Source organism: Petromyzon marinus, chromosome 1, assembly GCF_048934315.1.
Source record: "Petromyzon marinus isolate PM22_M1 ecotype Great Lakes invasive population chromosome 1, UKy_Petmar_22M1.pri1.0, whole genome shotgun sequence".
NCBI classification, from domain to species: domain Eukaryota; kingdom Metazoa; phylum Chordata; class Hyperoartia; order Petromyzontiformes; family Petromyzontidae; genus Petromyzon; species Petromyzon marinus.
In genome coordinates this window covers 35,649,433-35,670,927 of record NC_133667.1, presented here as the reverse complement: position 1 = coordinate 35,670,927, position 21,495 = coordinate 35,649,433, and the positions used below count along the sequence as shown (strand labels likewise).

General features: G+C 52.1%; 1 protein-coding gene and 1 non-coding gene across 3 annotated transcripts; both read left to right on the top strand.

Annotated features, from left to right (window-relative positions):
• Window positions 1-79: 79 nt before the first annotated feature.
• On the top strand, window positions 80-21,141 carry TRIP4 (thyroid hormone receptor interactor 4). Of its 2 annotated transcripts, none has more exons than XM_032950754.2 (13): window positions 80-292; window positions 1,755-1,918; window positions 6,285-6,424; window positions 9,481-9,714; window positions 10,752-10,830; window positions 12,410-12,512; window positions 12,614-12,826; window positions 14,731-14,860; window positions 15,593-15,810; window positions 16,669-16,790; window positions 17,902-17,999; window positions 19,119-19,215; window positions 20,411-21,141. In XM_032950754.2, the coding sequence occupies exons 1-13, from the start codon at window positions 213-215 to the stop codon at window positions 20,479-20,481; spliced, it is 1,749 nt and encodes a 582-aa protein (XP_032806645.1). In that variant the 5' UTR covers window positions 80-212; the 3' UTR covers window positions 20,482-21,141. The 2 variants fall into 2 exon arrangements, with proteins under 2 accessions (XP_032806645.1, XP_032806636.1); XM_032950745.2 differs by having other exon boundaries at window positions 1,755-1,930.
• On the top strand, window positions 7,895-7,966 carry TRNAQ-UUG (transfer RNA glutamine (anticodon UUG)). The gene has a single exon. It is a non-coding gene; the product is annotated as a tRNA-Gln (tRNA).
• Window positions 21,142-21,495: the final 354 nt, after the last annotated feature.

The following is a 21,495-nucleotide window of genomic DNA, read 5'->3' as shown; positions in this document are numbered from 1 at the left end:
TCCGGTCTGGAGCCCCGCCCCCCCACCACCACCACCGCGGGGTGTGGGGTGAAAGGTCACCACTCAACCACTTCCGGGGTCGCAGCTGAGGCCTGCTAAAGGCGTCGCCTGGCTCGAGCGGGCGTTTCGCATTCGTTGTTGTTTGTGTTGTTGTTTGTGGTGTTGTTGTTGTCTGTTCCATCACAGTTGTAAACTCGCGCGCATTGGTCGCGATGGACGCCGCGTTGACGCAGTTCTGCCAGGAGCAGCTCCTGAATGAGTTCGGCATTGAGACCGGCACGGAAGACTTGAGGTGAATGCCCCCTTGAAACCACCACCACCACCAGCAGCCGCGATCTTATCCACTGCTGGATGAAGGCCTCCGAAATCCGGGCTTTGCTGCCCTCTCGCGGCCTTGCCACGGAGCATTCCGTCCAGCTGCTGCACGCACGAGCCGATTTCACCGCTCCGTCTCCGCGGTGGTTATTCTCTCGGGCGTGTTCCCTCGGGGTGCACCTAGCCTGGCACAAGCACCCACGATGACATCAACGTTAAGCCTCAAGCACCCGCCATCGTCATTTCTAGGGACGTGTCCTCGGGTCCCCTTCAAAGGAGACTCGTGCAATTGTAATCCCATTAACGACACTCTTGTAACTGTGGCGTTTGTGACACTGTCATATATTTGAAGATCCCCCCCCCCCCCATGAATACAAACATATCTATATAGACATCATCAGCCACGATCAATCCACTGCTAGATGAAAGCCTCCTCAAGTCGGTCTTGCTACCTCGTACGGTGTCGCGACGGGAACGATCCAGCGTGGCGCACCACGCTTGATTTCATCGCTCCATCTCCATGCGCCGTGGGCAGGGGGAGATGTTAACTACCTCTCCTGTTATACAGGACGTCGTGGGTTCGATCCCGACCCTGACGTCTGCTGTATATTTTGAGTCTGCGTCTCTCTCATCGTCACCACGGTGGCTATGAGATGTTAACTCCCTCGCCTGGTATGCAGGAGGTCGTGGGTTCGATCCCGACCCTGCCACTTCCTGTATATTTGGAGTTTGTCTTTCTCTCTCATCACCACGGTGGCTAGGAGATGTTAACTACCTTGCCCAGGAAACAGGAGGTCGTGGGTTTGATCCCGACCCAGATGTCTGCTGTATATTTTGAGTTTGCATGTCACTCCCCGTTGAAGCGTGGATTTTTCTCCGGGGGCCTCTGGTTTTTCTACATGACAAGCCACTTCGTTGAGCTATCATTTGTGGCCAGGTCGCTTCTGAAAGAGAGCTCTATAGCTCAGTGAGCCTTACCTGGTAAAATTAAATTAGTAAATAGTAAAATAAACTGGTGTGGAACGCTAGAGTCGGCAAATAGCCCTGTTAACTCGCAATCCGAATATCCCACACCCGGATGATCAGGAGTTAGCAACTGTAATTACAACGGGCCAGATGGCACAGCGCTAGAGGGAACGGCTCGCAAATCGAAAGTTTGCGAGTTAAAATATTAGCTGGGGGTTGACTCAACCCATCATCCTGTTCGGGTCGATAAAATTAGCACCGCTTTGTGGCAATGCCCCATGGAGAGACCCCCGCCACAGGAATGTGTATTTTCCACTACTGGCTCAGGACTGCACGAAGGAGATTGATTACCGCGTCAATGCTCATTTGAGGAGGAGAAATCGCTTTGACTCTTGAGCTGCGATTACATTTGGAGGGAGCCGTTTACAGCCGTCCACGCCGTAAGCCTCCGCTGCGGGGTCGGTGGCGTCCAGGTACATTCTCTCCATCGAGAAGGACGAGGAGCTGGAGGAGTACCTGCAGGACCTCCTGTGTGGCGACGCCGAGAAGAAGCGACGCTTCATCCGCGCCGTGCTCGCCCGCAGGCGCCCAAGCAGGCCCGACCCCAGCGGCGTCGCCACCGTCGCCACCGTCTACCGTAAGAGCGACGGTACGTGCGGCGCTGTTCAACTGTACTAACGTTTTATTTTTTATTTTACCAGGGTAAGGCCCACTGAGATATATGTAGCTCTTTTTCAGACGCGACCTGGCTGTAACAAATGATAGCTCAACGAAGTGGCTTATCATCACGTGGACGGTATTGCAGCCAAATACCCTAAACGCGTGGTCTAGGGCCACACGCAAAGATACGCTGAATGCTTTTCTCAATCATTTCAACTCGCAAAACCCATCTATCCAGTTCTCCATGGAAGTGAAAGCTGACAAAACGCTACCATTTCTAGATATTCTGCTCGGATTGGGTCGAAATGGAAAAATAACACACAGTGTTTACTGAAAGAAAACTTATACTAATGCCTATCTGAATGCAGAGTCACACCATCACCCCGCACAGAAATCTGCTCTTATCAAGACACTCATTCATCGAGCTAAGAAAGTGTCAGATGGTGACAGTCTGAGAAGTGAAATTCAACATGTTAAAGAAGTGCTGCAAATGAACGCTTACAATGATGCACAAATCAACAGGGCATTGAATGCCAAAAGCAAATAAAATAACAAGAGCATTGAAACTGCCCAAGTAATTAAGACGATCAAAATACAGTACATTGCGGGCGTAACTGATAAACTAGCCAGATGTTTTGAAAAACAAAACATCCGAGTTAGATTTGGCACGGTACATAAATTCAGAAATTAATATTTGGTACAAAAGATGTATTACCGAAGCTATCAACAGAAGGTGTGTGCAGGATTAACTGCACGTGTGGTAAATGTTATGTTGGTCAAACAGGACAAATGATCATCACGAGACTAAAAGAACATCAGAGAAATATTAAATTATCCCAAATACAACTGTCAGCAGTAGCAGAACACGCATGCCAACAAGGACACTCAATTGATTTTGATAATGTTGAAGTTCTCTGTAAAACTAGCTACTACTGGCTAAGACTAATTAGATAGTCTGTCGAAATTGAAAGAAATACAAATTATTTTAACAGTTCGGATAGCTACCGCCTTAGTGCTGCGTGGAAGCGAATCATCAAATAATACATTATTCAAATGCATGCCTATATAGGGCAGCATACTTCAATAAGGATTACCGTTGGTACAGCTATTTTAATACACGCAATAAATAGGAAGGACAAGTTCAAAGGACTCCATAATGCACATGCATAATGTACGTTGACTCAGTAATCCCCCCCCCCACACTTGGCGCTAGAGCGTAGAAGCGTGGTCACCACATATATGCCTCTATATAAAGAATGAAACAGACTTCTCCACAAATCTGGCTAATTATTAATTACTGGCGAAACGTCGTACTCAGATTGTAAATGTTGTGGCTTGGCTCTCCAACACACCGGTGTGCTGTACTAGTGACGAATTGGCATATTCTGTTCACGTGACAACCCTTACTAGTCGGCTGTGTCAGATGGTGGTGGGTTTTCACGACACTTTTATATATTTACGTGATCTAACCCCAAAAAAACCTCTTATGGATAAACGCGTGATGTTGATTCTAAATGTGGAGGGGAAAACCGGAGGACCTGGAGAAAAATCCACACGACCATAGGAAGAACACGCAAACTCCAAATGTACAGCAGGCGTCTGGGTTGGGATCGAACCTACGACCTCCTTTTTACAGGGTGAGGTAGTTAACATCTCCTAGCCACCATGGCACCCAAGTCTCAAGTTTATTTTGTTGATCCAGGTGAGGAGTTCTCAAGAGACCACAATACTCTCATATGCAAGAGTGGCTGATGTATGGTCTGCTGTTAGGGGGATATAATGACAGAATATAGCTCCAATTGAGTAATTTATGGGTAATTTTTGAAAGTGGCAAATGTGGACCTTGCAAATTACATCAGGGGATGTTTAACATCCACTGTGAAGTTGACTGCATGTATCATTATTATTATAACACCTGTAATAATAGGTGTCTTGGGACAGATGCTGAGCGAGTACTGCTGAGATCCTGGGTTCATGTCTGAGCTTCAAACCTCAAACCAGGTTCTCAAGTGTAGTGAGTTGATGGACTCGTTTGCAGTACACCAAAAAGCATCACATTGAATTCAGGTATTCACTTAATTTGACTAAATTCCTGTTCTAAGACTTAAAACAATGATTTGATTGACGACATTCGTAGTCAGGCATATAAAAGGTAAACTTGTATGGATTAAGTCGGCTAATTAAAGGTACATCAGAAATAGTTATTTGATGTCATCTTCCAGGGTCATTCTCTGACACAGGGTGATGTACTGCTAGCTGCAGATTTCCGCATGGAAAAACGAAGAACGTAAATATGTTGTTTGTAGGCAGCCGTTAACTCGATGTGGGGGGGGGGGGGGGGGAGACATGGCCACAAGTTGGCGGAGGTGACATTTAGGCGTGGCGGAGCGCTCCGTCCACGCGTTTCTGCGTTCCACGTGCGTGACGGTGGAGCGCTGAGCCCAGCTTGAATGGCACTCCGCCAGCTTTGCGAAGAGGGTGCCCCAGGTGTCCTTGTTGGTGGTCTTCGTTGTGCCGCGTGCCTCTTGAGTAAAACCAGGCTTTCTCAAACGCTATTCCTTGCGACCCGCTGCAGCGCGGCTATCCACGTTCCAGGTTTTTTCTCGATTGAAATGCAAACGAAGTTGTTACGCGCGCACGGCGCCACGGCAGACGATTGTCGAACACGGTCCCCATGTGACGGAGAGAGTGCCGATTCTAGGTAAGGTACAATACGAGGTACATTCGGCAATGACGCTGCCTTAAATGGAAAATTTTAAAATAAGTGACATGTTGGGCAATGGCACTTCTTCATAGCACACATTTAGTTGCTTAATTGGTCTGGGTTTGGCTTTTTAACACTGTCATTTTAATGTGGTACGTTCCTCCTTTTAATCTCATACATTCTAGATAACAGTTGTAGTTGTTTTTTTTTATATTGTCAAGCACTTTGGGATGACTCACAATATGTGCATGTAAGAGTGCTTTGTTTATTAATTTAGCCAGTAGATACCCAGGCTAACAGTAAATTACCAGACACCCATGTCGTGAGCAGTGTGGATGGAGCACACACGTAACATCATGCCCCAAAGCCATGCCTGATAGATATCCCTTATTTAACCACGCCAGAACTCATTGAGATGCTTGAGTCCCGAGAAAAGGAGACTTGTTTTGGATATTTATAATTATATTCGAGTTGAGTTATGCGAGTTATGAAATGCCAGTTGACCGGCAGTTTAAAAGTTTGGAAATGTGGACATGATTCAGAACACGATGTCCTGCCCTTGAAAATGACGATGCAATAAGGTCTTCAACGTCCATTATACAAGCCAGCGACGAGCTGCATAATTTAATTAAGAGTACAGTGAAACTTAATGAAATGAAGATTTAATATTCCGGGTGGCTGCCTGCTCAAATGAGCATGGGGTGGTGAGCATCTCCATCGGTAACTTCGAGCCAATGGTGGAAATTCCACATTCCATTGGTGTACCTGCATCTCCACGGGAATCCACTGTTGACAAAGTGGCACTGAAAAGTAAGAAATAGTGGTAATAGGCGTGGTGGAGATGTGCGTTTGTTTCGATGCAGTGATTCCATTGGAGATTATTTAGAAACGAGATACGAATAAAAACAGCTCTTGTAAATGCATACCTACGCCATGGGTTGTTACAGCCTTGCCAACACGGGTTTGAAGCTTCATAGATGAGGGAGAGGGATTACAAATAAAGGTCACAGGAACACACTGTCTGCCACACATAAAAAAAAAATATTCCACGGACATGGTAGCACGCGGTGCGCTGTGGAAGCTTGCACTGCAGCTCTTGCAGCGGGTTGTGGGGTAGAGCTGTTATTTATGTTTACGGGACATGTAACCCCGTCGCATTGTCGTAGATAGACGTAGGTTTAATAACCAAATAAAAACTGACGAATCCGCGTTTTGGGTTGCGTCTTCCTTCGGCGACTTGTCTACAAGAGTGATAATGCACGCGAGCGGTGCAATTGCAGATGGCAACGGGCGCGGCTGTGATCGTTTGAGTGATTCATTGTTTTGATTTAAAGCTTTCGTGACTGCAGGGATTCATATTCTTGGTTCTTTCGGTAAAGTCACCACGTAGAAGGGAAACAATAAAATAATAAAAATATAGAACAATATTTTTATTACTAAAAAAAAACAATATTTTTATTTTTTTATTGTTTCTCTTCTACGTGACTTTACCGAAAGAACCAAGAATATGATTCATTGTTATTTCCCTTAATATTTTCCAGGGTGCCATCGTGCTAATCGTACAGGAGAGTGCACTCTCCTGCAGAGAGAGTTGAATTATACCAAAGTCTCGCATGTCACTGATGTCGGCACGGTGCAGAGGTGCAGGAGCAGCCGCCAGGCAGGGAGCAGCAGAAGAAGGGGAAGAAGAAGGGGAGGAACAAGGTGGAGCTGCATAGCCTGGTTCCCGAAGAGGTGACCCCAGAGAGCCAGGTCAAGACGCCCGCCGACTTGGCCAAGGTGAGCAGCATCCGGATAGCACCGGTGGCTCGTGAGATGTTTACAAACGAATAGCGCGCCCGTGTGTCAGCCACTACTGGACCAAGGCCTCCTCACCACATTTAGAACAGGGCATTGTAGCAAAATAATTGTCTATGCTCCTTCCACCTTCAACCCGTATGGACCAGTGCCGTGAAGTATATTCAATCAACCCCCATATTTTGCACAGGCGTGCGGAGGCTGTCATCCAGCAATGGATTGACAAACACATTCCTGCAGAAGGAGCTGGTAGGAACGTTGGGTTGCTCGGTAAATGGCCAGGGTCAACGGCGGCGTGGTGTATTCCGCAAATATGCCCGACTTTGAGGGCGGGCACAAGCCGGCGTGAGTAGGTTAAACGTTGAGTTTTATAAGGGCACCACGGGGTGACCAGCCCCTCCCCACCCAGCCCCACCCCTCCCACCCTCCACCCAGCCCCACCCTCCCCACCCAGCCCCTCCCCACCCTTCCCACCTTCCCCTCCCCACCCAGCCCCACCCTCCCCACCCAGCCCCTCCCCATCCTCCCCTCCCCACCCAGCCCCTCCCCACCCTCCCACCCCCCACCCAGCCCCTCCCCACCCTCCCCACCCAGCCCCTCCCCACCCTCCCCACCCAGCCCCTCCCCACCCTCCCCACCCAGCCCCTACCCACCCTCCCCACCCTCCCCTCCCCTCCCCACCCTCCCCACCCTCCCCACCCTCCCCTCCCCACCCAGCCCCTCCCCACCCTCCCCTCTCCACCCAGCCCCACCCCTCCCATTTTTAGATGCACGACGGACGGACACAATAATCCGCTGTGGGCTGGTGTAACCAGGAGGTTTCTACCAGTAAAAAGAGCTGTTCATGGGGGATATCTGGGCGTGCAAACATAGATATTACAGCACTTTGTTCGGTACCCAAAACAAATACATTTCAAAGTGATTTAGTTTTTAACACGCGTAATGACTGTTGGATAAATACGTATGCATCTTTTGATAATTTGTTTTGTGTTTTTATAAATATTTAACTCGTAAAGTAGTTCAATCCAGAAGCATTTGGATGCCCCAAACAAGCGGGGTGTCAGGATTTGCTAATTCAGTGTGAATATTATACACAAAAATACTCAATACGTGTGTCAATAACAGTGGCCTCAAACAGAAAAAATATATTTTTTTAAATAACCGACGTTTCGGGCCATGGCCCTTCTGCGCAGCACACGGAGAGGCCAGAGAGGTCGAGTTTGTACCAAATGCTGAAAAGAAGGTTCATTGCATATAACGTTGCCTTCCATATACGTTTTCTTTTTTAAAGCCACAGTGTTGACAAATGTGTTGAGTTTGTGGTGTAGTTGTGTGTGGTAGGGTACGACCCCCGCCAGTGCTGCAGCATCACTAATTAAATAATAAAACAGCGACAGTCGCGCGAGCGGCCTTGAGGTCTTTAGCCACGTAGCTCCCTGGCATTTCCTGGGCGGTCCCATGGTGTAATGGTTAGCACTCTGGACTTTGAATCCAGCGATCCGAGTTCAAATCTCGGTGGGACCTCACTTTGACGCGGGTCATTTTGAAATCCACGTTTGAGATTTAATCCGGGGACACGAGTGTGTATCGCGTGATAAAAATTATAAGTGGCTTTTTTTTTACTCCCCCCCCCCCCACATTCAGGCTGCCGTTCGCGGATCCGGCGCGTTCCATTGCCGTGCGTGGTCCGACGCGCGTCCCGCGAGTGCCCTCTGGTGGCCACTCGCGGGATGTTATAGCACGTGGCCTCATAACTTTGACACCGTGGGGAATGCCGCGCCGCCTTAAATATTCGTTTTTAACCTTGTACCTTGTTCCAAGTCATTTTTTTTTTCTACGAAAGGAAGGCATTGGTTACGTACATTGGATAATGAACGAGAAGGCATCCTCGTGCCTTCGTTTCAGGAGAGGGATGTAAACACCTGCCGAGAGCCGGATCACCATGTGGGCTTTTCTTGCGACCAGTATTATTCAACACGCCGGTGGGCTGAACTGGTAACTAATTGCCACGGATTGTTTACGTGACAACCCTTACTGGTTGGCTGTGTCGGGTGGTCGCGGGTTTAACAACACATTTATATTTGCGCGATCTCACACAAAAACCTTTGTTATGAATCTGCCCATAGTAACAAAAAAAAAAACAGCTGCTTTGTTGTAAAATGTAAAAGGCGCAGCCTTGCAAGTGCCTGACCACGCCACTGCTAGCAGAAGGGGTCTCCGCTAGAGGGAGCTTCTAGACAGCCACTCCAGAGAGCGGGTGCTTGGCCTACTCATCCACGCTAGCTACGCGGGCCTTGCATACCTACAGTGTTTGTTGAGACAAATATCAGGAGGGTCCTGTAGGCGTACTGACTTGGCACACGAGTTGGAGGTTAACCTGACCGAAGTTGCCGGTGCTTTCTAAAGGCGGTCGCATTTTACCGTTCGTAAGTTGTCGATCCGCGACGGGACATTGGATCGCTCGTCGTGACGGCTGATTGGCGTCGGCTTCCGCTTCTTCAGATAATCAATGGGATCTTTGCGATTGGGGCCCCTGTTGCTTGAGTTACATTTTGCTTTTGCATTTTTCTATTCTTTTGTTCGTCCATTGCCCTCGGGAATGTAGCAAGGAATGACGCGGACAATGATTGTTTTTGTTGTTCTCTAAATTATTTATTGTTGATAAATTCTCCAGAGTTGTTTCCTTCCCAAAAGTGCATCGAGACGTTGGTTCTCATCTGCTTTCTACAGCCGTAAGGTAGTGGTGGAAATAGTACATTTCTATGGTGGGGGCGAGTCTATCCAAAGGACGACCACTGTCAACTTTCAAAGCAGTACTCATTTCAACGAGCCCAGCCACACGTTGGACTGAGTCAGTGCCCGCCACCAGGAGTTGAACTCCGACCGCGAGTCGCTCGCTCTGCCGCCTACAGCCACCCGGCCGGATATTGTTGAATAAGTTAAATAAATGAATAAAACGGCGTCCACCGCCGATTGTGCGTGCAAACCCGTGAGTCGTCTTGTCGCCGAATTCAATTTTCATCGTTTGACGTGCGCAGCTGCAGCAGCAGCAGCAGGAGGAGGCTGCGGCCACCGCCGGCAAGAAGAAATCGGCAAAGTTCGTGTCCCTGTACACAAAGGCGGGCGAGGACCGCCTGACCGTGCGCCTGCCCGGACGCCACCCCTGTGACTGTCTGGCCCAGAAGCACGGCCTCGTCAACAACTGCCTGTCGTGCGGCCGCATCGTGTGCGAGCAGGAGGCCTCGGGGCCCTGCCTCTTCTGCGGGAACCTGGTGAGTGCGAGCCAGAGCGTGTGAGGGTGCGAGCGAGTGAGCGAGCGGGTCAGCAACGGGGATTCGTGGGAGAGAGTTCCCGTCGGTGTTGTTGGGGAAGAGGTAGAGGTTGGGTTTAGTGTTTGGTTATAGTTGCGGTTAGGATTAGGGTTGGGGGTTAGAGTTAATGGTGTTATGGTGTAAATCATGGCTAAGGTTCGAGTTACGTTTAGGGTAATCGTGAGGGTCACAATGGGGATTAGGGGTAAGTGGTCTGGTTATGGTTGTTGGCGGTATCGTAAAATTACAATTAGAGTTCGTGTAATGGTTCAAATTTTGGTTCAGGTGAGAGTTATGATAAGGCTCAACGTGAGGTTTATGATGAGTGCTGGAGTTAGGATGAGAGCTGCTATTCGGGTTCGTGTTGGGTTTTAGTTGTCGGGGTTCTGAATAAGGCTTGGGTTTGCCTTACAGTTAGCAATGTGGTTAAGGTTTAGTCTTAAAATACGATTGCTATGGTTGTTAAGGTGAGCGCACATTATGTTTGACCGTGTAGAGCATGTGAAGTGATGTGGACTGTTCTGTAGGATTGCCAGTTAGTAGCAGAAGGAATCCATCACGACCACAAAGATGATAACCGGGCCACCAGGGCCAACTGATTTCACGTGCGGTGTAAACATCATAAAATAATCTACCGTGAGCTTATTTCACGGAATAATGCTTCAGAGTTGCACTTATACAGCCCTTTATGCCAATCCATTGCCGGACGAGGGCCTCCCCACGCCGTGCAGGTGGCAGGGGGTTATTCGACCATACTTTACCACTCCGGTCATTCCGAGTGGGGGTAGGTGGGAAGCGCCGTGTACGTCGAAGAAAAGTACAGCGCAGCAACGGATTCAGCCATCCGGAGGTCTCCTGCTGCTGCCGTTGCCGCCGCCCACGTCATCAGCGCCGCTCTGAAGTTGCCACTTTCCCAAACATCTTGAAGGCGCGCACGACGTTCAGAACACTCCGCTAAGCTGTCCCTCTGTCCGTCCGTTCTGTGCGGCCGCCGCCAGGTGTGCACGAAAGAGGAGCAAGAGGTGCTGTCGCGGAAATCCAACAAGAGCGACAAGCTCCTCAAGAAGCTGATGACCGGTACCGCTTGCTTCCTGAACGCACCGCGTTTCCCAAACGCGCCGTTTCTCTCGCCCCGTCGACGAAAGCGAAACGCGAGATAAGCTGCCGCTGCTGCCACCGCCGCTGCTGCCACTGCGGCCACTTCTGCCGCTGCCACTGCAGCTGCCGCCTCCGCTGCCACTGCTGCTGCTATTACTGCTGCCAATGCTGTCACTACCACTGCTGCCACTGCTGCTGCTATTACTGCTGCCAATGCTGTCACTACCACTGCTGCCACTGCTGTCACTACCACTGCTGCCAATGCTGTCACTACCACTGCTGCCACTGCTGCTGCTATTACTGCTGCCAATGCTGTCACTACCACTGCTGCCACTGCTGTCACTACCACTGCTGCCAATGCTGTCACTACCACTGCTGCCACTGCTGCTGCTATTACTGCAGCCAATGCTGTCACTACCACTGCTGCCACTGCTGTCACTACCACTGCTGCTGCTATTACTGCTGCCAATGCTGCTACTGCCGCTGCCTCCACTGCTGCTAGCCACCGCTGCTGCTACTACTGCTGCCACTGCTGTCACTACCACTGCTGCTGCCACTGCTGTCACTACCACTGCTGCTGCCACTGCCGCCCCCGCTGCTACTGCCACCAGCCGGTTTATAACGTAGACCGGAGTGTCTCGAAACGGCAAAAGAACGCGAGGAATTGTGGCACAGGCGAACTTGGCGGGGTGGTCACGTGGCTCGGAAGGGGTGCCTGCCCCTTGTCAGAACGCTTTTAGGCAGCACCCACCGCTGAGACGTTCGGTTTTTGGGCCTGTGTGTGGGGTTGGGAAAGGGGGGGGGCCATGTGCAAGGGACTTCAAAACAAGGTCTCGTTGGCAACCCAAACGGTCGGTGGAACACCGATCAAATAATAATAGTTTACACTTATAAGGCGCAAGTCATCCAGGGATCTCAGTACGCCATGCATGAAGTTGGGAAATATGGTCAGGGCGACATCCGTGAGGCATCGGTAATAAAAGCGGTCACGGAAGCGGCGCTTTTCTCTATCCGCTGCTGTATCAGAGCCCTTCCACACCATCTCATGGGTCATTGCAGTCGTTTGACCATACTTCACCGTGCTGGTCAATGCCGGTTGGTGAAGGCGGAGAGGATGGATGTGGGAGTGTAGAAGTTCAGTTGAGCGATGCCGTTTTTGCGGCACTGCCCTTTGCTGCCCGTACACAACGTAGCATGGCAGGCGCATATGACAGCCTGTTTGTGCGTGGGGCTCACCCATCCAAGCGCTATCCAGGCTCAGCCCTGCCTAGCTCCCGAGATCTGAGTAGATTGGCCTCACTCTGGGTAGTTTGGTTAAAGGCAAGGCATTGGTTATCGTAATAATATCAACCTTACAAAGCGCTCGACGACCTTACAAAAAGCACAAGCTCTAGAGCTACAGCTAACGTGCTTTAGAAAAACAAAGGATTTGAATCATAAACATTATTGTTAACCTGTAATTACTGCAAACTGGTGAGGACCCAAACCCCATTCCCTGACCAACTGGCCGTGGGTCGTGCGTGGCGCGCGACCTCTCCGCGGCCGGGCGTCCCGGCAGACCACGGGCGAGAGCTGCTACCAGGCGAGGAGGCGCGCTGCCGGGAAGGCCTGGAGCAGGCGCAGCAGCACCGCGACAAGCTGCTAGAGTACGACAAGAACAGGTGGGCAGCACTCGCACCACCACCCGCACCGCCACCACCACCACCACCGCGCCTCACCACCTGATATCGGGCGTCGTTGTCGTTGGTCCCGCGCGTTGCAGCGTGCGCCGCACGCAGGTGATCGACGACGAGTCCGACTACTTCGCCACGGACTCGAACCAGTGGCTGAGCGCGGAGGAGCGCGAGAAGCTGCGGCGGCGCGAGGAGGAGCTGCGGGAGGCGCGCCACGCGTCGCGCACGCAGCTCAAGGTGACGTTCGACTTTGCGGGGCGACGCATCACGGAGGACGACTCGCCCGTCAACGTCTACGACCGGTGCGGCCGCGCACACGCACGAGCACGCACAAACACGCACAAACACGCACGAGCACACACGAGCACACAAACACGCATGCACACACGCACAAACACGCACGAGCACACACGCACGTACCTACGTACGCGCGCACGCACCAGCACGTACACGATCTCAGCCACAGTGGCGGATCCAATGGGGGTGGCGATGGGCGGACGATAGCCCCCTCGCCTTGCGACCCTCAAACTTGTTGTTTTGTTGACGCTTAGTCGATGTATGTTTAATTTATTCTTTGTTCACAAGGGGCTATCATTTTTAAAATGTTTCAGGACTGCAAACTCATGCAGGTTGGCCAACTTCCACAATTTCCCCAGCTCTGTGATACCCGATATATTGTTTCAGCCTGTTAATGAGAGTTTATACAACCCGTATAAACTCGCGCACACGCATAGACAAATCGTGTGTCTGCACACGATTTGTAGCCATTACAATTGCTGCATGTTGAGCCAAATACCACTAGGTGTCACTCCAAGAACATATTTTTTACAACACTCAAAACTATTAAGCCTGGGAAACACCCTGTGTGTATATTGAAGAAAACGCAACACATTCGTCAATAATACTGTGGCCTTCAAAGGGAGAGTAGATGATAGGCAACGTTTCGGGAAATGACCCTTCTTCATACCACCTCGAGAGGCCAAAGAGACGGGGTGGATAAGATTCGCGGAGTGCAGTTTACGCCATGGGGCCTGGGGAGAATGAAACCATTAAAAACATTTCTGATAACCAATTTGTTTTTATTGGCTTATGAATAGTTGCCCAATAGTAGCCACTGAGTAACAGACAACCCCTTACAATAAGTAATATTGCTGGCACGTTGCATTGTGGGAAGAGTTGTTCTCGTGAGCGCCCGGCATGGTCCGCTTAGCGGCGCATTCCTGTGTGCAAACTATACGATTCTTAAGTGAGTGGGGCTTTAACAGGACGAGGGGACGATAGTCGGTGGTCTGGACTCGCCATCCAGTGACGGCCAAAGTAGGACACACCAGAAGTTAACTCCTCCATGGCGATGGAGCAGTCAAATCAACTCGCATGCACAGAGGGTGGTGAATGATGAGTGAATGTTAAAGTTCACTAATTTGTGTTTCTTACTTCTCTTGTAAGGTCGCTTGCAAGTTCTCTTCCCCTGTATGGCTTAGCAAAGACAAACGCCATCAACCAGAGATCATCACTGCTTTATGGGTTGGTTTTGAGTTCGTTATTGGCAAATTAGGGCGAGGTTTGGATTAGAGCGAAAACAAAGTCTTGAACGGCCACGGTAGGACTTGGATGATGTAACTCCAAGTGAAGCTCTTGGCCTTCGAATCGAGATTTGTGTGTAGGATGCTCGGGGTGTAATGGCAGGATAGCACAGGCAGCTTGCACATTTGGCATGGAGCATGCCAGGAAGGTATATTAGGCATGACTGAAAAGCAGGTTGCGGTGGGTGGGGCATGTGCGAAGAATGGAGAAGGGCAGGGTTACCGAGACGGGTACAGGCGTTGCACTTTACGATCATCGGCCACGATCCATCACTGCCAAACAGAAATTGCCGAGGAGTGGCACCCAGGAGTGGGTAACCGAGCGGAAGAGCTCAAGCCAGATGGCGGCGGTGACGAGTCCTCGGGTAGGACGGCGTCGACTCCGCAACAACGGAGGGCCCCGGAGGCAGGCGGCGGTGGTGACCGTTACTCGTGGGCCTTGAAGGAAGGATGGGCGTCGGCCGTGAAGCGGCCGCGGGATGTGGCAGACGGAAGGAAGCATCGGCGAGGTGCGGGTGGCGTTAACTGCGTTTGCCCCGACGACCTTGAGACGTTTGCCTTCACCCTCCCCCCCGCCCCCCTCCCCGGCCGCCACCGCCGGCGTCGCGCCACCTCCCCCGCAGGGAGGACGCCGTGGTGCAGGAAGTCAGCCACGGCCGAGCGGGGCGCCCCAAGGGGCAGGTGGGCGCCCCGCGCGACGACCCCCCGCTCGGAGAACTCGTCAACCCCAACATCTGCCAGCCAGCGCCCGTGGTGAGGCTGCTCGGACTGCTGCTGCTACTGCTGCTGCTGCTGCTCCTGCTACTGCTGCTGCTACTGCTGCTGCAGCTGCTACTGCTGCTGCTGCTGCTGCTACTGCTGCTGCTACTGCTGCTGCTGCTCCGTGGACCGCCATCCGCAACCGGCGTGGCCGCTCCCCCTCGCTCCCACACATTTGCGTGCCTGTCGGAGTCGTCCATACTTCACCACTTTGGACAATGCCGCACCAACCTCTGCTGACCCCACCACGCAGCACAGCCCCGCTGCTGCCTTTGGCGACCCGGCGTGTGTGGTGGTCACTCGGCTGTATCCAGGCCTTAATCCCTGCTTGGCTTCCGAGTTATGGCGACGTTGGGTGCGTTCTGTGCGATTTGGAAAAGAGAGCGCGTGGCCCCGAACGAAGGTAGCGCGACCGAGAGGACGCCCGGGGAGTGATGAGATCTGCTCGTACGGCCGTCAAAAAGTCGAATGGCACACGAAGCTGACGCCTTCCTTTCTTCAATATTACGTATCGTGTAATCTGAGATTAATCGCAATGGAAATTATCTCTCGTGATGCAGCGAACTCTCCTTGAACACGGATGACTTTGCCCCCCCCTTCCCCGTCTGACGAAGGACATCACCGTCGACCGAGTGCTGAGCCAGCTTGGCTGTCGTGTCCACGTTGCATCCCCGAGATCCTCCTGTAACGCGAGCGCTCCCCTCCCCCCCCGCCCCCATTGCCCAGTGGGTGCAGGAGGATGAGAGGGGGGGAAGGGACGGCGGCAAAGCCCGCCGGAAGGACCCCGTGGCGGCGGGCGGCGGGCGTGCGCCCGGGACGCAGGCGGACCCGGAGCGGAGCCGGATCCGGATCCAGGATCGGGAGCTGATGGAAATGTCGGACTCGGGGATGTGCCTGAGCATGCACCAGCCCTGGGCCTCTCTGCTCGTCAAGGGCATCAAGAAGTGAGGGGCAGCTGAGAGCTGGGGGTCGGGGGTCAGGGTGGGGGCAGGAAACGGCAGGGCAGCTCCCCACCCCTTCCCCCCCACCCCTAGCATCTCTGTGCATGCACACGAATGCGGACGATGCTCTTTGATTTTGACGAGAAGTCGTAAAACGCATCCATCACGAACGCTTACGGAGCACCGTCAAGTGCCGATGGCGTCTCGTGTCGTGAGCCCACGGCTCGCAGCCTACGTGGTAATTCACAGCCCCTTTGTGATTCCACTGCTGGGTGGTGAAGGCCTCCCCTTGCTCTATCAGCGATGAGGGTTGGTGAAGGGTTGGGTGGCCCTGGCGGTAAACGGTTCACGTATCGCACAGCTCCGATGTTATCGCGGCCGGAAATGACGCTCCGGTTACATCGTTTGTTAGTGTGGTGCACTAACCGCAACCTTCTGCGGTGTGTAACTATCAGCACTGGTGGGAGACTAAGATGGCCAGGCTTGGTGTTGAGCCACACCAACCCCTCGTGCACCGTGCCGGCCTACATAAAGTGCTCGCTGATGGCACGTGCACCAACAGCCTGTGTCTTGTGTGAGCGTTTAGGAGTGGTAGTGTATCGGTTAGGGCACTGCGCTACAAACTCGCCAACCCGAGTTCGATTTCTGCTGGCGGCCAACACCCGTGACGATTATCTGAACCGGTCGTCCTGGGCATCCCCTAGGTCGACTTCAAATGAGTACCTGGTGCGACGTGCAATCACGCCACTGACCACCCACCCCCTCGTGCGCCGTGCCAGCCTTCACAGGTGCGACTCTCTAACGGCGCTTGGCCCACCATCGGTTCGTTACAGGCTACACGCGGGACCTTTGTCTTTGCAGGAGCGAGGGCCGCACGTGGTACACGTCGCACCGTGGCCGGCTCTGGATTGCCGCCGGCTCAAAGCAGCCGACGTCGCAGGAGGTCGCCGAGGTGGAGGAGACGCACCGCACCCTCAAGCACGGTGCGAACGCCGGCGCCGCCAACACCGCCCATCGATCGTCACGGCACACAAAACCTCGCCCTGTACAGTGGGCTCCCGCTTGCCGCTCGCTGGACTAAAGTGTGGCGGATGTCTGGATAGACTGGCCCCTCTCAAGGCACTGTGGAATATCCACTGTCGGTTCAGGGTCCCTAACAGCAGGGATGAGTCGATGAGTCCGCACCCCATTTTAGTCGGGAGATGGGTCGCAAGTCAAAAGGTCGCCCCGGCATGCGTTGTTGATATCGTTGCTTTGGACTTTATTTTACTGTAAAGCAATTCACGACATAAATCGCGTGCATTCTGCTCGATTAAGTGTCATGAATGAAATTGACAATTTGGTTTACTTCGTTGTTTTTAAAGACGGTAGGTTTTAGACATTTAATTAAATCATCTTGTGAGCAATCACTGAAATTGCAATATCATCACTAGGCCTCCTTTGCCAGTACCAAAATGTAATAATAATATATGCATTGTCCTTGAAACTGATTGGTCCACACCAATCAGTTTCAAGGACAATGCATATATTATCATAGTATGTTTTTTGTTTGTATTTTGACTGCAGGTGTTGTGGTTAATGCAGGCATGAATCCTTGTAAAAAGGTTTCAGTTTTGTTGCCAGAAAAAAGGGGAAAAACCCTATTATTATTATTATTATATGAAATTGCAATAGTTTGTCAGTCATCTAAACAATGTACTGCCCCTTTGAGTTCCAGTTATCCTTCCTATTGCTTAGCTCACAAGCACAGTGCACACGCTCACACTCTCATCGCAATGTCACCGCTCACGCCTTCTCTCGCGCTCTGCCTCCCGTCCACACCTCCTCGCGTCTGTCTCTCCCCGTTCCCTCTTCCACCCTCTGCTCACCCACCCACGTGCCATCCCGCCCACCCACCCACGCACGCGCCATCCTGTCAATCCACCCACCCGTCCGCGCCATCCCGCCCACCCACCCACACGCCATCCCGTCAAACCACCCACCCACCCGCGCGTCACCCCGCCCACCAGTCAACCCACTCGCGCGCCATCCTGCCCACCCCTGTTTGTCACCCCCCGCCCCTCCCCAACCCCCCACCCCCGTCGCCCGCCCCAGGCGAGCGAGTGGAGTTCCCCGCCGATTACCCGACGGCCTGCCTCCTGGGCTGCGTGGACGTCATCGACTGCCTCCCGCAGGAGCAGTACCGAGAGCAGGTGGCGCTCGCTCGCTACGGGGGAGGGGGGTGGGGGGTGGGGAGAGGAGGGACTGTTGCGTTGCCCGAGGCCGCGTTCCAGGAGATCGGGTTTCAGGTCGCGGCTCGCGCGCTTGTGGGGGACGTGGGCGGGCGGGCAGACGGGCAGACGGGCAGGCGGTGCCTTCCCACGCGATAGGAAACGAGTCATTTAGCGCTTTAATCGACGTCCCTGTGGGTCGCGACCGGCGAGGCGTAGCAACGGCTCGTGGCCGTTTTAAAGTGTCCGCGTGCAGCAGTCTGTCGTGTTTTCAGCTCGACGGCAGAATGTTTTCGCGGTCTCGTGAGGATCGCCGCGAGGCTGTGGCACGCATAATGTCGCGAACGGTGGAGATTTTTTTTTTCCTCCTTTGGCTGCCAGTGCCAGATAGGTTAGAAGTGAGCACCGTTGGCCTGGGTTGCATTTGAGCTAAACGAGTGGCCTCGAGGCGACGCTTAAAAGCAACTCGCGCGGAACTGCCAGAGTGGCGTACAACCCGGTATTCCGGTCTCCACTGGAACGGAGCTCACACTGCACACTCCCACGTCCCACACCGTTCGGTAGCTTCCCCCAAACAAACGTACGCAAAGGTAAACCAAGTGGTGCAATTTTCCACAATGCGATTTCGGATTGAACGCGGCACGAATGCAAAAAAATAAATACGCGCCTCGTTTGCTTGTGAGTGACATTGAGAACGTCGGTGCTCGTCCTTTATGTTGATTTCCATTTTTGGCACGCACGAGCCCGCGCGAGGCAGAGGAGTCTCCTGCAGGAGGTTCGACTGCTCAGCGCCCTCGCCTGCTTTCGGGTCGCATTGTCGCACGTTGATCGGCACGGCGTCCGACGTTTCGCCCCGCGTGCGGGGGGAGCTTCTTCGGGATACCCGATTCGCGTTCATTTTGAGAAAAAGCTCCCAGGCGCGCGGGGCAAAACGTCGCCCAGCGTGCCGAACGGCGATCGCCACAACCGGAGATGACACAACGGAGAGCCGTGCAGCATAACCGCCAACACCACCGCAGCGAGATTCCACATTTCCTTACTTCGCCCCCCCCCCCACCACCCCCAATCTCCCCCCCCCTCCCCTACGATCGTAACTCCCAGTTTCCCGAGGGGGAGTCGGGGTCTCCATTCGTCTTCGTGTGCGAGCGCCCGCAGGAGCTGCTTGTCAAGGTCCCCATCAAGGGACGCCACAAAATCTGTGAGTCCGCCCCTGCACCCCCCCCCCCCCCCCCCCCCCGGCGACTCCTCTCGGACGACTATGGCAGTCGCACCTCGGCGTTTCTCACAACTCCGTTAGCGTGTTGTGAATTAGCCTGTCGTTAATTCCACAGTTATCCCCCTCAACGTTACATTGACCGTTAAAGACCGCACGTTTGCACATCTAACTGTATGTATGTATCTGCGTGAGTGTGTCTACGTGACTGTTGTGTGTTTATGTCACTGAGTCTCAGTGGGAGTGACCTCTCAGCCCTTGTGTTGACTGCATCTAGTCCCTGTGTCTACCTGTGTGTCTGCATGGCGGTTATGTCTCAGAGTCTGAGTGTCTCACTCTCTCAGCCCTTGTGTTGACTGCGTGCTCTTTGTTTGAGACGTTTCGCTGACGGACATTGTTGGCTTCGGGATCACAGCCTCTTTAACGTTTCACAACCCAAGCTGCAGTTAAATTTTGATTTAAAGCTTTCGTGGCTGCAGGGATTCATATTCTTGGTTCTTTCGGTAAAGTAACGTAGAAGGGAAACAATAAAATAATAAAAATATAAATATGGCATAATAAAAATAGAATTTTTTTTTATTATTTTATTGTTTCCCTTCTACGTGACTTGACCGAAAGAACCAAGAATATCAAGCTGCAGTTGTCGCAATATTTAAAAACAAATGCGTTCATTTGTTTTCGGGGGTGGATATCGGGAACCATAGCAACAGTCAATCGGGACATCGGACTTTGTCAATCAGAACAGTCAGTCAGGACAGTCATGTTTTGATTGACTGTCACGTTTTCTTTAACTTCCTAAGCCATTCGATTTACTTTTCATCATATGTTGTGCAATGTGTTCCGCCACCTCTACTTTCCTTGCCCCAATGTTATAATTCTATTTTCATAGATTTATAATTTGAAATAGCACGTGTGTGTTTTTACTCGCCCTTATTGGCATTTGCGACCGTATTAATTCACCGTTCAATGTGGTCGACGCTTATTAAATTTGAAAAAAGAAACCGTGTGTGTGTTCTCACATCGTCGGTTAATGTCACGCCCCACCCCCCCCCCCCCCACGAAGACGGACCGAGTGAACAAGCGTGCAGATCCCGGCGGGACCGGCAACGTTTCGTCCCCCTGCCGACGTGGTTTTTTTTCGCCGTGCGGTGCTCACGGGCGTTTGAAATCTGTGTCGCAGGGAAACTGGAGACCCACGTCCACCAGGGAGCCCAGAAGGGCCTCATGAGGCAAATGCAGAGGGACTACTGATGGGGGAGTCGGTGACCGCTCCACTCCGCTCTGCCCGCCCGCCCGCCCGCAGGGGACCACGCTTGTCCGATTTACCCGCGGCGGCTGCGGAAATCTCAGATGCCGTAGAGGGTAAAAAGGTAAAGAAGCAGCGCTGCAATAATTGGTTTGCTTGCGCTCCGTTAGAGGGAGCTCTTGGGAGAGCGCCACCAAGAAGGTGTTTTGCATTCCCTGCCAAGCTGGGCAGACGTCTCGGAAGAACCACAGTAATATATATAGAAAATAAACCTGTAATTCAATGAAGTTATTGGTTAAAGCTGACGCAATAGAATGCATTCACTTGCATTAGTTTTATAGCGGAGAAAGATTATCGCAAAATCTGTCCAGCCCTACCAGCCACAAGCAGCTCCGTTGTCAGAAGCATCGTGTACAACGTTGTGGTGTGGCTCGCAAAAGTATCTGCAAATTCTGCTGCAGGGATTAAATCTGCAAATGGAAATGGCAATTGCCACTCGGAAAATCAAATATCTAGCCCTTTCACATTCTATGATTATGCAATAGAAAATATTCTGGTCACGGCATTAAAAAAAACGGTTGGATCTGTAAAAAAAGAAATGACTTGGTTTAGCGACACCATCATACAGACGCCCGCTATTAAAATAAAATTGACTTGAAAATGCTGCTGGAAGCTGGTTTGTGTTGTGCTGAAAGTGTGGAAAATTGTTGGCGCCAGAAAGAAATTGTGTTTTTTTTTTTTGGTCTGGCTTGGAGGATCGCAAACAAAAACAAAATCTAATTTAGCGCCCAAACATCCACGAGCAGGGTTCTCCTGAGCGCTGAGAAGCAGCTGCTCGCCCGAGTATTTCCCAGGTCAAGCGTGTGGCGTCTCACCGCTGGGCGGCGGGGAGCCGGACAAGCGAAGGCGTGAAACCCGCTTCGTCCTGCGGCGACCCATGTCCGCAGATACAAAGGCAAAGTTCCCCCGTGCAAGCCTTTAACAGACTGTCAGGGCAAGTGCTGTTGGCGAGTGGCGCC

What these genes read in the sequence shown, in the direction of transcription:
- TRIP4 (XM_032950745.2), top strand. Translation starts at nt 213, where the DNA reads ATGGACGCCGCGTTGACGCAGTTCTGCCAGGAGCAGCTCCTGAATGAG. An exon ending in CGCCCGCCGACTTGGCCAAG is followed by an intron (nt 6,425 to 9,480) that starts GTGAGCAGCATC and finishes TGACGTGCGCAG; the next exon opens with CTGCAGCAGCAGCAGCAGGA. An exon ending in TCTGCCAGCCAGCGCCCGTG is followed by an intron (nt 14,861 to 15,592) that starts GTGAGGCTGCTC and finishes CCCATTGCCCAG; the next exon opens with TGGGTGCAGGAGGATGAGAG.